Source organism: Tupaia chinensis, unplaced genomic scaffold, assembly GCF_000334495.1.
Source record: "Tupaia chinensis unplaced genomic scaffold, TupChi_1.0 Scaffold000044_1, whole genome shotgun sequence".
Taxonomy (NCBI): Eukaryota; Metazoa; Chordata; class Mammalia; order Scandentia; family Tupaiidae; genus Tupaia; species Tupaia belangeri.
Genome location: NW_006159500.1, coordinates 1,986,048 through 2,001,312, shown reverse-complemented (window position 1 = coordinate 2,001,312; position 15,265 = coordinate 1,986,048). Strand labels below are relative to the sequence as shown.

General features: G+C 39.5%; 1 protein-coding gene across 1 annotated transcript in view; it reads left to right on the top strand.

Moving 5' to 3' along the window:
* Positions 1-15,265, top strand: part of CCDC146 (coiled-coil domain containing 146) — a 169,552-nt gene that overhangs the window by 84,288 nt on the left and 69,999 nt on the right. Inside the window, exon 3 of the mRNA XM_027773352.1 lies at positions 14,257-14,339. Within this exon, the coding sequence (XP_027629153.1) occupies positions 14,257-14,339 (83 nt within the window). The remainder of the gene's footprint in view (positions 1-14,256; positions 14,340-15,265) is intronic.

Genomic DNA, 15,265 nt, shown 5'->3' with positions numbered 1-15,265 from the left:
TTTAGAGGTTTTTGCTATAGGGCACATTAGCTTGCCAGAAAGACAGAGAGAGACAGAGAGACAGAAAGCAAGAAATCACCCCCCGGGGGGATGGCCATGCTGCAATCCCTTCTCCATTCTCCTCTCTGGATCTTGGGCACACACACACACACACACACACACACACACACCTGGCATGAGTTTAAGCCACCAGGTCTGGGACTCGAACCATGGTCAACTACATGGGAGTTCAGCAACATAGCCATTACGCTAACTGCTGGTCCCACCCCACTGTTTTTAATGTGGCCGTTTTCTGACTCTGATTATGTTCTGACCTTTATGTGAACGCCCTTCATGGCTTTGGTTCTGTTGGATTCTTTGTTCTTAACCATTGGTTCACCCTTTGAAGTGCTTGGAGAAGCATCTGGATTTCAGCCTGGCTTATTTCCTGCCTCTCAGGCTCACAACTACTTCAGCCTGCTACCTTCTCTTTCCAGGATCTTTGGAAGTAGGGAATAAATTATTTTAAACAAGGGTTAAATGATCAACAAAGGTCCAGGGAATTGCAGTTTCACTGGAACAATGTGAGTGCTTGGCATGCTTAAGCATATGTTCTTAGGCATGCTTTTTGCTTATGTGGCCATATATGTTATCTTAAAGTTGTTGGAACACAGCTTTGAAGTCATACATAGAGCTGAGCACCTGCATTTCTCATCCACAATGTCCACCACATCTGATACCTTAACTCTGGGGAGTCCCTGTCTGCCTCTTCCACCTCCCGCTCGCATTCCTGTGGTGGGCCACCAGAGAAGTAACCAGACAGCTGCGAGAGAACAGTTCCAGACCTCTCCACTCATCCTATAAACCTTGCCAACCACACAGAAGAAAAGCTGCAGGCGAGGCGACATTTCTGATGGCAGTCTCTGCTCTCCCAAACTCATGTTCAAACCAAACTACCTATTCCATTGCTCCTTTTATATTTACCTTCTGTGACAGGTAAGTTGGAATGGAAGTGAGTGAGTAGACATGAGATCTTACATCTACAGCATAGGTTTTTAAATAAGATTAACTTGAGAACAGTTTAATGAAAATTATTGCACACTTACAAGATACCAAGCTATGTACTAGGGCTCAAAAATGAATACAGCAGGGTTTCTATCATCAAAAAGTGCACAGTTTAAGGAGAGAGACCTTTTTACACATATGTTGATGATAGGGTACAGTACGTACAATAATAGAACAGAAAAACGCAGACATGATAGAAAAAAAGAAATAATTCTGCCTGGAATTGTAACTTAAAGGAGCTACAGGGTGGTAACCAGTTTGGTAAAGAAGAGTAAGAGTGCTCTAAGTGAACAAGAGAGAGAAGAAATTGCAGATGGCAGAATATGATGGGCAAAGATGCAGTATCATTGGGGAACTGTATTCATTTTCTCTTGCTGCCATAGCAAATCATCACAAATTTAGCGGCTGAAACAAAATCAGTTTATCATCTTATAATTCTGTAGATCAGAAGTCCTAACATGGGTCTTACCTGACTGTTATAAAATCTAGTGTAGGTAGGGCTGCTTTCTTTCCTGGAGGTTCTAGGAGAGAAACTATTTCCTTGCCTTTTTCAACTTTTAGAGCCCACTCATCTTCCTTGATTCATGACGACCAGCCTCCATATTCAAAGCCAACCATAGGAGGTCAAGTCCTTCTCACATTCTAAATCTCTTTTCTTTTCCTTTTCATCACTCTAACCCAGTCAGGTAAGAGTCTTGGCTTTTAAGGAGACTTCTCATGTGATTAAATAGGACCCATCTGAATCATCCACAGTAATCTCCTACTTCACGGTTCATAGTTGTAAACACAGCAGCAAAGTCCCTTTTGTCATGTAAATGACATATCTACTAGTTCCAGGGATCGGTACATGGGTATCTTTTGGGAGGAGACATTATTCTACCTACTGCATGAACTATAGTTGGTACTACAGAACCAAAGTGGCCAAGAGACATTAGAGGGAAGAGACAGAGTTGGACAGGATGACTGCTGTCAGACAATGAAGATCCTTATATGTGATATTTAAGAAACATAGTCTTAATCCTGAAGGTGATGGGATCCTTTGCTAGATTTAAAGCAAAGTGAGAATCACACTTGAACAGAGCTGTCTGCTGGTAGCATGTAGAACAGACTCAAGAATAAGACTTGAAGTCAGTCATGATGAGAACTTGTGAATGGCACGTTATACAGAGTTTATTTTGTGAAACTATCTGTCAATATGTAGTTCAACAGAATCTGTGAATGAAATACCCCATAATATCAAATTTATCTCTAAAGAGTAGTGAGTGCCTAAATATTGATATTGTATTGTTTAAGTAAATAATTTCATGTGTTCCAGATGTTAGCCTAGAAAGTATTCATTATTCTCTAACCACAAGCCCCATGTGTTACATGCCCTGGCCCAAATAAAGTCCTAGCTTGTCCTAGGACCAATATCCTGTAGAGCCCTCTGTTTGCAAGTCACAGCACATAGGTGGTGGTTCAGACTATGAGAGTAAATAAGAGCCTAGAGCAAGTGAATTTATAAAAGGGAAGAGAGCCAACTTTTAAAAGGAGGACCATGAGATAGAAGAGTCAGGAAACGGTAGACAGAAGTGTAATGAAAGACATGAGAACATGTATTTCAGAAACTAAAAGAAGAGAGTTTCAAGAATGATGAACTTTAACGTCAGTAATAATAAATATTGTAAAATTATCTGGGCCAACCCCATAGCATAGTGGTTAAGCACTATGCACAGGGAATCAGATCCCATACGGCTGATTGCAACTTGAATACCAGCCCTGGTGGCTTGAAAACTATATCGGGCACATGTGCATGTGTGCCCATAATTCTGACAGAATAGAGAAATGAAGAAAAGATTGTGGTGCGACCATATCTCAATGGGGGGAGTGCACGCTCTCTCTGTCTCTGTCTCTTTTAAGTACATACTCCCAAGATAAAAAAAAAAATTGAAAAAGAAAATTATCAAGTAAGATAAAGCCTGAGAAATATCATTCAAAGTTAAAATAGAAAGATTATTGAGTCTCCACTTCCAGCCAAGATGGAGTAAGAGGAAATAGATTTAGCCCCTACCTTAAACAACTGAAAAATGTATCAAGCTACCTGATAAAAGAGTCCCAGACTTGGACAACAGTTCACACAGGACAGTGATGCCCTGGAGTAGAGATCCAAATGAGGTAAGGCCTACAGTTGTCCCAATTTACTATCTAGATAAAGTCTCTAGGTTATAGCATACAAAGGAAAATAAACCCAAACAGGTAGTTGTGCTGATTATTTGCGAAAGTTTGGAGTCTAGGGAGGTCCATTTGACCAAAACATATAGGTAGAAAGAGTTTCACGAAGAGAGCGTTACTGCAGAGGGTTTCCTTAGACTCTGAGTATTGATCAGTGTATGTGCAAGAATACTACTAAGGCTGGGGAAAGAACCCTCAGAAAGGAGGGGTGAATGGTACTTGCAGCTCACACAGTAACAAGAATTGTTCATGTCCGTCAACCAGACCTAACACATGGGGCATTGATTAAAAAGAATACTGACTCAGTAGTGGGACAAAATTAGCCCTAGAGAAAGATTGTTCTGAATCTCTTTAGTAAAGGTTTAAAGCATGCCTCAAAAACAAAACAAAAACTGTATCCAAGTCACTATTGGGTCATCAAGAAAGTCATGGTGCATTGTTGCATTTTTACATTATGACTTTTCTGACAACCTAATATAGTCTCACAAAGCCAAAGAATATTTAAAAGAACCCTACCCTCCACCCCCAGCCACCACCAGATTTCATCCCCTAATGGTCTAAATTTTGTAATGTCTGGCATTCAATCAGAAATGACCAGTCCAGGTCCATGTGTGGTGTTACAAGTGAAAATGTGCCATTGCTCAAGTCTGGGGCCACATGAGAGACCCAGGCACAGTTCCTAGGCCAACCTGGACAGGCTCAGTATGGTGGCACACTCCTGTGATTCTAGCTAACTGGGAGGCTTGGGTAGAGGTTTGCAAGGGTAAGACTCTGTCAAAAGTACCTGAGTCTAGGGGACCAGCAGTTAGCATAATGGCTGTGTCGCTGGACTCCCACGTAGTCGACTGCAGTTCGAGTCCCAGACCCAGTGGCTTAAACTCACGCCGGGCGCGTGTGCATGCGTGCCCAGGATCCCGAGAGGAGAATGGAGGAGAAGGGATTGTGGTGTGGCCATCCCCCCTGGGGGGTGATTTCCTGCTTTCTATCTCTCTGTCTCTCTCTGTCTGTCTGGCGAGCGCACGTGCCCTATAGCAAAAACCTCTCCAAAAAAAAAAAAAAAAAAAGTACCTGAGTCTCTTTCTTCCTTCTCCTCCTCTCTCTGTCTCTCATTTAAAAAAAAAAATGTGTGTGCATTTATATGTGTGTGTACGTATATACAGGTCTTTCCCTGCCGAAAACAAAACAAAACAAAACAAAAAAACATCAGATTGCTGCACACGAAGAAGTAATAAAATACCACTTATAATAAGAAGAGACCCCAGAAAATGAGTTAGTACACAAGGACTTTAGAACAGCAATGATAAATATCTCATATGCTGGAAAAAAGGTGGAGGAAAGCATGAGCATATGAGAAGAGTGGAAGTTAATGTAAGACCCAAATTGAACTTCTAAAGATAAAAAATCTAGATGAAGAATTCAATGCATGGAATTAACAGTGTATTAAATGCTAAAGTAAAAGAGATCAGTGAGCTTTAAAATATCGGAGCCAGTAGATGGTGTGGTGGTGAAGGCACTAGACTCCCACATGGCTAACTGTAGTTTGAGTCCCGACCTGGTGACTCTTTCTCATTCGCTCACTGTTTCTGGTGAGTGCACATGCTTTGTAGCAACTGGAAAATAATAATAATAAATAAAATTAAATAATTCTTTAAAAAAATCTGTGAGCAGTAGCAACTATCCAAAATGAAACAAAAAAGGCTGGGTGACAAAAATAAACAGAGTATCAGCAATCCGAAACAAAAAAGGCTGGGTGACAAAAATAAAGTATCAGCAATTCATGGTCGTTATGTGGCCAGCAAGGAGAGGAGAAGGAATGGGTCAGAAAAAACTACGTAAAGACATAAGGCCTGAAATGTTCCTGAACTGATGAAAACCATAAACCCGCAGATCCAAAATTTTTAACCAATTTTTAACCAAAGAATACTATACCAAAACACATAACTGTCAAATCACTGAAAAAGAGAAAAATATCGTAATCATAGAAATAAGGGAGTCCTTAGTTCACTAGTTTGGTGGAGAACTCGCAATCTGGTTACAATGGATTAGGTGAGTAAGGAAGGTAAAGCACTGAGATGATGTTTTTTTGAGAACTGACATGAAAAAACGAAAGTGAAACAAAGGGGTAATTGGACAGGAGCATTGTGTCCAGGGTGGATTTCTTTTTCTTTTCTTTGGTTTTTAAATGAGAAAGGCTGGTAAGTTTATAGTTGAGGCTAATGATAATAAAATAGCTAACTCTCACTGGTTACACCCTTATTTGTATACTAATACTCTATTCAAAATAGATTCATTTTGTCTACACCACAGTCATGTGAAATGGAGACTCTCTTCTTTCCTTCCTTTTTACAACTGAAGAAACTAAAGCACAGGTGATTAAATATTACTCCAAGTTACATAGTTAAAAAATAGCAGAGCTGAAATTCAAATCAAAGTCCACTTGTGATGTACCTGACTCCTGTGCTGGGCTAGTGAAGAGGGAGAAGTAGGGGTTCTTAAAGAGGGAAGTTATAACCAGCGACCTAATGTCTAGGAAGAGACAGGAGACTATGTACATATCTGGGAGTATAGGTGAATGGGTTAGCCTTAACCAAGAAGACAAGAGTACTTAATTTTTGATACTTGGGGAAAGAAAAGTGGATGAGGTTATAGATAAATAGACCTATTGATATGGGAGATGAGTTTAGGTGGCCTATTTTTTTTTTCTAGTGAATGAGTTACATTATGTGAGAAAACTAAAGCTTGATAGAATGATTAAGGGGAAAAGTCAAATGGAAGAGATGAAGTGGCATTGCGACATCTGTTGCATTTCCAATGGCCGTGTTGTTTATTTCCCATGGTTGAAAGGGAGAGGATGAGAGGGAGATAAGGATGGTAAGCATTTATGCTTCAAGTTTACACCAACCACTAGAAGCCACCAGAACATAGTGAGCTAAAAGCCATGGCTAGGTTGGACAAATCCAGGTTCTTTGCAGACACCCACACAAACACCTAATTGTTTCCTCATGCTGACCCCCTTCCAGTTCACTTGGTAAAAGTTCTTTCTGAGCTATTACTTTCCTTGGAATGTCCTAGAATTTCAATATTTGGAATTTTTTCCATATTATTACGTGTCATCCATGAATCATGAACTCTTGTTAAACTTTCAGCTCTAGAGTAAATGTTTCCTTCCAGTCACAATTACCAACAAGGCAATTCAGGAACACAAGTGTCTATTGTGAAATCGTATTTATGAACTCATGACATTATATCTAACCTTTCGCTGTGGATATACTCTCTTGACAATTTAAGATTGGCCTTTATGCTGTATTTCTTAGATTATGCATTTTTAAAACATGACAAGCTTGGTTTCTGTACCCATTTGTATCATACAGTGTAAATGCAACAATTTTTTCCATGTTTGCTACTATGTATGAGCGCTGGAATTTTATATTCTAAACCCGAGTCTAAAATGTCCTACTAGGAACAGATATGCTTAAAGAGGTAGTTTACATTTTCTGCGAAATGTTATTATGGCATAGCTTTCATTAAGGCAGAGCTAATCTCTAGAGTGTCTGCCAGTAGGATCTGATCCCAGCGCTCTCTAGTTCCAAGTTCTGCTCTGACTCCCTGTTGTTTACAGCAATAGTCTTCAAGCATGTATTTTATGGCCTTTATTATTAAAATCAGTACATAGGCATTGGAAAAATTAGAAAATACAGGCAAGCCAAAATAAAAACAACACATTCTTACCACCCAGAGAACATCATTTTAACACCTTAGTTAACACCCTCATGACATCTTAGTCAACATCTTATCCTTCTAGATCTCTATATATTCACATACCCACATACAAAATCCTATGATATTCTACATATAGTTCTTGCTTTCTGGCATGAGATAGCTCAGCTTCCCTTTGTGTCTTTCCTTCCCCTGACCGAAAATCAGCCATTTGTCTGACACTTGCTGGTTTCCTCTAGTGGAGAATGATATAAAAGACCACAATGGGATGTTAGGGCTCTTCGATATTTCTGATTTGGCATTATCTCTAGACCATCATTTTTGAGAGATTTTTGCTATAAGGCACATGTATTCACCAGAGAGACAACAAGAGACAGAGAGAAAATAAGAAATCTCCCCCTCCCCCGGGGGTGGCGGCTGGGGATGGCTATGCTGCAATTCTTCCTCTTCCATTTTCCTCTTGGGATTTTGGGCATGCATGCACACACACAGACATGCCTGCTTGAGTTTCATGCTGATGGGTCTGGGACTTGAATCATGGTCACCCATGTAGGAGTTCAACACTTTAATCACTATGCCACCTGCTGGCCCCTCTAGGCTATCTTAATGGACAAAACTAGGACAATTTTTTTGTTTGTTTTAAAACATATTCAGATTTACAATTCCGTTTTAACATTACAGAGTTTGTACTGATTTCTTTCTTTCTTTCTTTCTTTCTTTCTTTCTTTCTTTCTTTCTTTCTTTCTTTCTTTCTTTCTTTCTTCTTTCTTTCTTTTTTGGAGAGGTTTTTGCTATCGCACGTGCACTCGCCAGACAGACAGAGACAGAGAGACAGAAAGTGAGAAATCAACCCTCCCCCAGGGGATGGCCATGCCGCAATCCATTCTCTTCCATTCTCCTCTCAGGATCTTGGGCACACACGCACACGTGCCTGGCATGAGTTTAAGCCACCGAGTCTGGGACTCAGACCATGGTTGGCTACATGGGAGTTCAGCAACATAGCCATTACGCTAACTGCTGGTCCCAGAGTTTGCACTAAGTTCTTTGATGTTTATCCTTTCTCAACACACTGAAGAATCCTGATTTCTAATAAAATTTACATTTCAAAATTAAAGTTTTATTGAGTTATAATTTGCATGTTATAAATTTCACTCTGATTAAGTGGTTTCAGAGGTCTTTCATATATGTACAGAGTTGAATAATCACAAATTGTATAGAATTTCCAATACACCAGAAAGAAACCTTGTACACATTTACAGTTACTTTCCTCCTGCCATACCGGTAGGAAACCACTGAACCTACTTAGATTTGCTCTCCTGGATGTTTCATATAAATGAAGTAACATAATATGTGGCCTTCTGAGTGTGGCCTCTGTCACTTAGAATAATTATTTCACAGATCTATATTGTAGCAGGTATCAAGACTCTATTTCTTTTTATGACTGAATACTGTTCTATCATGTGGATATACAATATTTTGTCTGTTTATCAACTAATAGATATATAGGCTGTCTCCTGTTTTTCACTATTATAAACGATGCTGCTGTAAATATTTGTCCAAGTTTTTGTGTATGTGTATGTTTTCAATATGTGTGTGTGCACTCTTTTTTATATGCATTTGTTATCTGATGTCAATTTTAGCTTAAATAACTTTCTTTTTTTTTTGGAGAGATTTTCACTGTAGGGCGCGTGCGCTCGCCAGACAGACAGAGAGAGACATAGAGACAGAAAGCGAGAAATCACCCCCCAGGGGGGATGGTCACGCCGCAATCCCTTCTCCTCCATTCTCCTCTCGGGATCTTGGGCACACACGCACACGCACCCGGCGTGAGTTTTAAGCCACCGGGTACGGGACACGAACCGCGGTCGACTACGTGGGAGTCCAGTGACATAGCCACTACGCTAACTGCTGGTTCCCAAGAACTTTCTTTAGTAATAATGTTTTTTAATTTTTGCTATTGGGTGCATACTCTTGTTAGAAAGAGATGGGGAGTGAGAGGGTATTGCAATCATCCTCTGGAGTTGAGGGTCACTCCACAATCCCTTCACCTCCAGTCTCCTCTCAGGAATTGGGCCCATATGCTTGCTGTGACTGTTTAAGCCACAGGGTCTGGGACTCAAACTGCTCAGTTGGCCATGTGGGATCTAGTGCCTTAACCTCCATGTCACCTGCTGGCTCTGCTTTAGTAATTTTGATAAGGTAGATCTGCCTTTGATGATTCTCTCCACTTAGGTTTATATTATAGAATGTCTTAATTTCCCCTTCATTTTTAAAAGATATTTTTGATAGATTAAAGTTTCTTGGGTGGAAGTTGTGAGTTTTTTGTTTTGTTTTGTTTCTGGTTTTTTCTTTTCCTTTCTCTTTCATCACTTTGATAATGTCATTCCACTGCTTTCTGGACTCCATTGTTTTAGATGAGAAGTTACTTGCTACTCTTACTGTGATTCTCTTGTACAAGATAAGCGGGGCTTTTGTTTGGGCTGATTTCAAGGTTTTCTCTTTATCTTTGGCTTTCAGCAGTTTGATTTTAATGTGTCTGATTGTGACTGTCTTTTTATTTATCCTACTTTAAATAATTTGAGCTCTTAGATGTGTTGTTTTCTCTTTTTTCATTACATTTGGAAAGTTTTAAGACATTATTTCTTCAAGTATTTTTTCTATCTTCTTTCTTTCTAATTATCTCATAACGTGTAAGCTGGTGGACTTAATGGTGTCCCTCATTTCTGTTAAAATTGCTTCATGTGTCTTTATGCTCTCTCTCTGTTTCTCAAATTATATAATCTTCTGATCTGCCTTCAAGTTCAGTGTTTCTTCTGCCTGTTCAAATCTAGCGTTGAGCTCCTCCATTAAATTTTTAAATTACTATAATTTTCCATTTAGAGATTCCAATTTGGCTTCCTCGAAATTTTTCTCTATTAATATTCTCTAATAAATTGTCATTACACTCTCCTTTAATTCTTTAAGGATGATTTCCTTTTATTCTTCAAGCACATTTATAATAGCTGCTTTGAAGTCCTTGTTAGATTTAATAAGACGTATGTACCCTTCCCAAGGCAATTCCTGCCTGTTTCTTTTTTTTTCCCCACTCTGGTTTTTCTTTTGAGAGTTTTTCTTTATTTTCTTTTCTTTGCTATAGGCTGTATGCACTTGCTGGAAAGACAGAGAGACAGAAAGTAAGAAATCACCCCCACCCCCTGCCCCAGGGGTATGGTCATGCTGCAATGCTTTCTCCTCCATTTTACCCTCAGGATTTGGGCATGCATGCACATGTGCCCATTGTGAGTTTCAATCTGCCAGGTTCAAAACTTCAACCACAGTCGGGCACATGGGAGTCCAGTGCCTTAACCACTATGCCACCTGCAGGCCCCTTTTTTCCTTTGAGAGATTTTTGCTATAGGACGCGTGCACCCGCCAGAGAAACAGAGACAGAAGATGAGAAATTACCCTCCAGGGGTGATGGCCACACTGCAATCCCTTTTCCTCCATTTTCCTCTTAGGATTTTGGGCATGCACGCACATGCACCCACATAAGTCTCAAGTCACCGGATCTAGGACTCAAACCATAGTCAGCCGTGTGGGAGAACAGCGCCTTAATCACTACACCACCTGCTGGCCCCTTATCCTCTGTTTAAGGGAGTCACACTTACTTGTTTCTTTGCATGATATAATTTTTTATTGAAAATTGGGCATTTTATTGAGTCACCAGAAAAGTCAGGACATGCAAAAATGCATCATGGCTTTTCCAACAACCCAATATGTCATTCCATAATGTATTCTAGCAGCTCAGGATTCTGATCTTGGCCAGGGAGCTTCTTATGGCTATTTAATGTTTGTTATTGTTCGTTATTTGTTTATTTGTTTCATGACTTGCCTGGATGAATTCTGTGAGGTTTATTTTCCCCACAGTGTGCAGTGTCTGGTGTCCCTACTTAGATACTTTTTCCTTGCTTTTAGTTTAAGCTTGACTTCCTGGGGAGTTGTGCCTAGGCAACTTTCAGGGAAAGGTTTCACCAAGCTTTTCAATCTATCATGCTGGAAACCCCACCTCCTGAGAAATAGTCTATAGTTTATAGTTTTACTTATTTGTTTTAACTTACAATAAACGAACGTAATTGCAAAACATGTAATATGGTTATTTACTAACAATAAAAATACCGAGCTTAAAGTATTCTGTACGTTCTTTTGTGTCTATCATGTTCTTAAGCTGTAAGCGACCTTAGGTCAGGGCTTATATCATATTTGTTTCTGTTTCTATTAAGGAAAGATTAGTAGGTGGGGGTAATGATTTCTTCAGCTTAAGAATACAGTAAATACTGTATGTATTTCTGAATATACAACACCCTAATTACTTTACCTGATAGTTTACCTCCAGAAGCCCGCTAGTTAACTAGTTACAAGGCTAACAAGCCTCTACTTGACCTTCGTGTTACATATACACACACACATACAAACACACACACCTTTTTGTCTAATAACTTTTCTCCTTTAAGAATGTCCATATAGGGCCGGTAGGTGGCAGGGTGGTTAAAGGTTCCAGATTCCCACATGGCCAACTGCTATTTGAGTTCCAGACCTGGCGAGTTGCTTTCTCACTTTCCCTTTCTCTCTTTCTCTGTCTCTGTTTGGTCAAATTAAAAAATAATAATAACACATGGAAACAAATAAATAATTCTTTAAAAGAAAAAAAAAAGACTGCCTATATATGAAGCTTAAAAAAAGATTAGATTTAGGGACCAGCAGTTAGCATAATGGCTATGTCGCTGGATTCCCGTGTTGTCGACCGCGATTTGAGTCTTGGACCTGGTGGCTTAAAATTCATGCTGGGCACATGTGCATGCATGCCCAAGATCCTGAGAGGAGAGTGGAGAAGAAGGGATTGTAGTGTGGCCATCCCCCCTGGGGGGTGAGGGGGTGATTTCTTGTCTGTTTCTGTCTTGCGAACGCACGGGCCCTATAGCAAAAACCTCTCCAAAAAAAAAAAAAAGATTAGATTTAAATCACAATACGTATAGCTGAATACCTAAGATAAGTAACATAGTTGCCCAAAATAAATAAAACTACAGAATCAAAATAAATGTGTATAATTAAATATCTATAAAACGTAACATTAAGTCAACTTAGGAGCAACACTCAGCAGTAAAAAATGTACATATAAATTATATTTAAGGAGTCAAACAATACATTTTAAGATATTTGTCACAGTGAGAGGCGAAGCCTTTTGAAAAGTAGTAAAAATATTCATGTATTTTACCCATACATGAAAAATGAGGGCTGTGGGGATTGGAACTGAGTCCTGGTACCGTACCAGGTATAGTATGCCCCTCATGAATGATCCCAACACTTTTACAAAGAAGATATGGTTTTATGGTGAATTTAACAATTTTTTTGAGTGGTTTTTGCTATAGAGCACTTGCACTCACCAGAAAGACAGAAAGAGACAGAGAGACAAAAAGCAAGAAATCATCCCCCCTAGGGCAGATGGCCACAGCGCAATCCCTTCTCCTCCATTTTCCTCTCAGGATCTTGGGCACGCATGCACACGCGCCCGGCGTGAGTTTAAGCCACTGGGTCTGGGACTTGAACCGCGGTCAACTACATGGGAATCCAGTGACATAGCCATTATGGTAACTGCTAGTCCCATGCTTAGGATTCTGTTCTGGCTGAGTAGACAATAAAGAACAAGGTAACCCAGGCCCTTTCCTCATGGGGATTAGATACTAGTTGGGAAGTAAATTATTTAAACTGGGTCTGGCAGTTGGCATGGTGGTTAAGGGCGCTGGACTCCCATGTAGCCGACTGGTTTGAGTCCCGGAATTGGCAGCTTGCTTTGTTACTTTCTCTCTCTCACTCTGTCCCTCTCTGGTCAAATTAAAAATAAACGAATAGATAGATAAAGTTAAATAATTGCTTAGAAATTGTTTTTTAATAGGGTCCAGCAGGTAACATGGTGGTTATGGCACCAGTGCTGGCTGTAGTTCTAGTCCCGGACCTGGTGCCTTGCTCACTTTCTCTTTCTTTCTCTCTCTCTCTCTGGTGAGCACACATACCCTATAGCAAATTTAAAAAATAATAACCAATAAAATAATTCTTAAAAAATTAATCACATAAATAAATTTATTGAATATTGCACTGGGTTTTTGAAGTTGTGACACAAAATGCCTCATATGTTAGCCCAATAATATGTTATGTGTAGGGGCTTAAGAAAGTTCATGGGAAAATGGAATTCAAGTATTTTGGTTCCAAACATTTTGAAATCTATGCAGTTTTTTTTTTTTTTGTAATGCACATTTTCAGGAACTTTTTGAAGACCCTCCTAAGTCAAAAAGTACAGAGTTGGGTTTTGGAGGGTGGTATATGCATTTCTCTTTGATTTGGAATTAAGAGAAGGCCTTCTTAGGACCAGCAGTTAGCGTAATGGCTATGTCACTGGACTCCCACGTAGTCGACCACGGTTTGCGTCCCGGACCCAGTGGTTTAAATTCATGCCAGGCGCGTGTGCGTGCGGCATGACCATCCCTCCCGGGGGGTGATTTCTCGCTTTCTATCTCTCTGTCTCTCTCTCTGTCTGGCAAGTGCACGTGCCCTATAGCAAAAACCTCAAAAAAAAAAAAAAAAAAAAAAAAAAGAGAGAGAAGGCCTTCTTATGAACTGCTAGTTTGGCTGAAGTATGAAGACAAGAATGAGAGTGAGGTATGGCTGTTTGTAAGTGGAGAAAAGTAATCATTACTGAACATCTCTCTACTTACAAATAGCCATTCTGATTGTTTACATTATGTGGTTTATTTGGTAAACCTAGAAATATTTTTTTTAGAATTGCAAGAGCTTAGCTCAGTTCCTCAATTTCTATATGAAGAAATCACAGCCTAGGGAGGTGAAAAGACTTGTCCAAGAACACTGAGTTTATTGGAGGTAGGACAGGAACTATTTTCTGCAAATGTTCAATATCTTTCTAATACTCCACATTGCCCAAGAACCCGAGAGGAGAATGGAGGAGAAGGGATTGCGGCGTGGCCATCCCCCCGGGGGGTGATTTCTCACTTTCTGTTTCTCTGTCTCTCTCTGTCTGTTTGGCAAGAGCATGCGCCCTATAGCAAAAACCTCTAAAAAACAAACAAACAAAAAAAATAAAGAAGAAAAAAAAGAAATAGCCGTGTCCATTTTCTCCTGCTTAAGCATGAAGAGGGTGACAACTAATTTATGTTCTTTTATTTATTTATATTTATTATCATAATCTTGTTTATATTACATTGAACTAATTTATGTTCTTGTGTGTTTTTCTGGTAGTTACATTCTATGGGAAAACTTCCTGCTACCAGAATGGCAGAGTTAAAAGCCAAGTACACCTTGCTGCATGATACTGTGTTGAGGTACGTTATTTACCAATGTGGACACATCTTGCCTCGTATTTAAATTTTTTACCTGTGATGTCTTCCTTTGGAGTCCCCTAAAAGCAGACCTGAGAGCAAGATTAGAGTTCAACTGGTCTGAGAAGTGATTTTGGAAAACACGAGAGAGAGGGGAAGTGAGGCTGAGGAGGGAGGACTCCTGCTGGGGATGTGTTCTTCTGTAGGGTTGGACTTCGGGCAGTGGGGCTCAGTCTCAAAAGGCCCCCTGAGTGACTGTGTAGAATACACCTCGGAACTCTCCCACTGAAGGTTGATGAAACTGGAATAGTCATTTGCCAGTTTACACCCCTTGATTAAGATGTACTCCCGGGGTGACACAATGGTAATGCAACTAGACCCACATGGGAAGGGTCCTGGATTCATGTCCAGGGCCTCCCTGAGCACTCCGGGTACATGTATACTCATGCACGTTATTCTGGCCATCCAAGACTAGGGGTGGATTGCTGCAGGAGGACTGGTTAGGAGTATCTGTCTCCAAATTTCTCTCTCTCTTTCCATTTCATGGAAAATATAAACTTAAAAAGACTAGAATTGCTCCTAGGGAATAAGTTTTAGTGTTCTATAGCACAATACAGTAACTGTAATTATCTCTCTCTCTCTGTTTGTATATATATATGTGTGTGTATATATTTACATATATATTATCTGTGTGTATACATGTATACACACATATACATTATCTATAATATATATAATGTATAATATATACACACAGATAATATATGTGTATATATAGATATACATACATATATATACACACAGATAATATATTACATAATATATATAATATGGGAAGGATATTGCATATTATATACTATATATTATATATACATATATCAAATTAGTTAAATGAAGATTTTGAGTTTCTAATACGAAGTAATGATTAA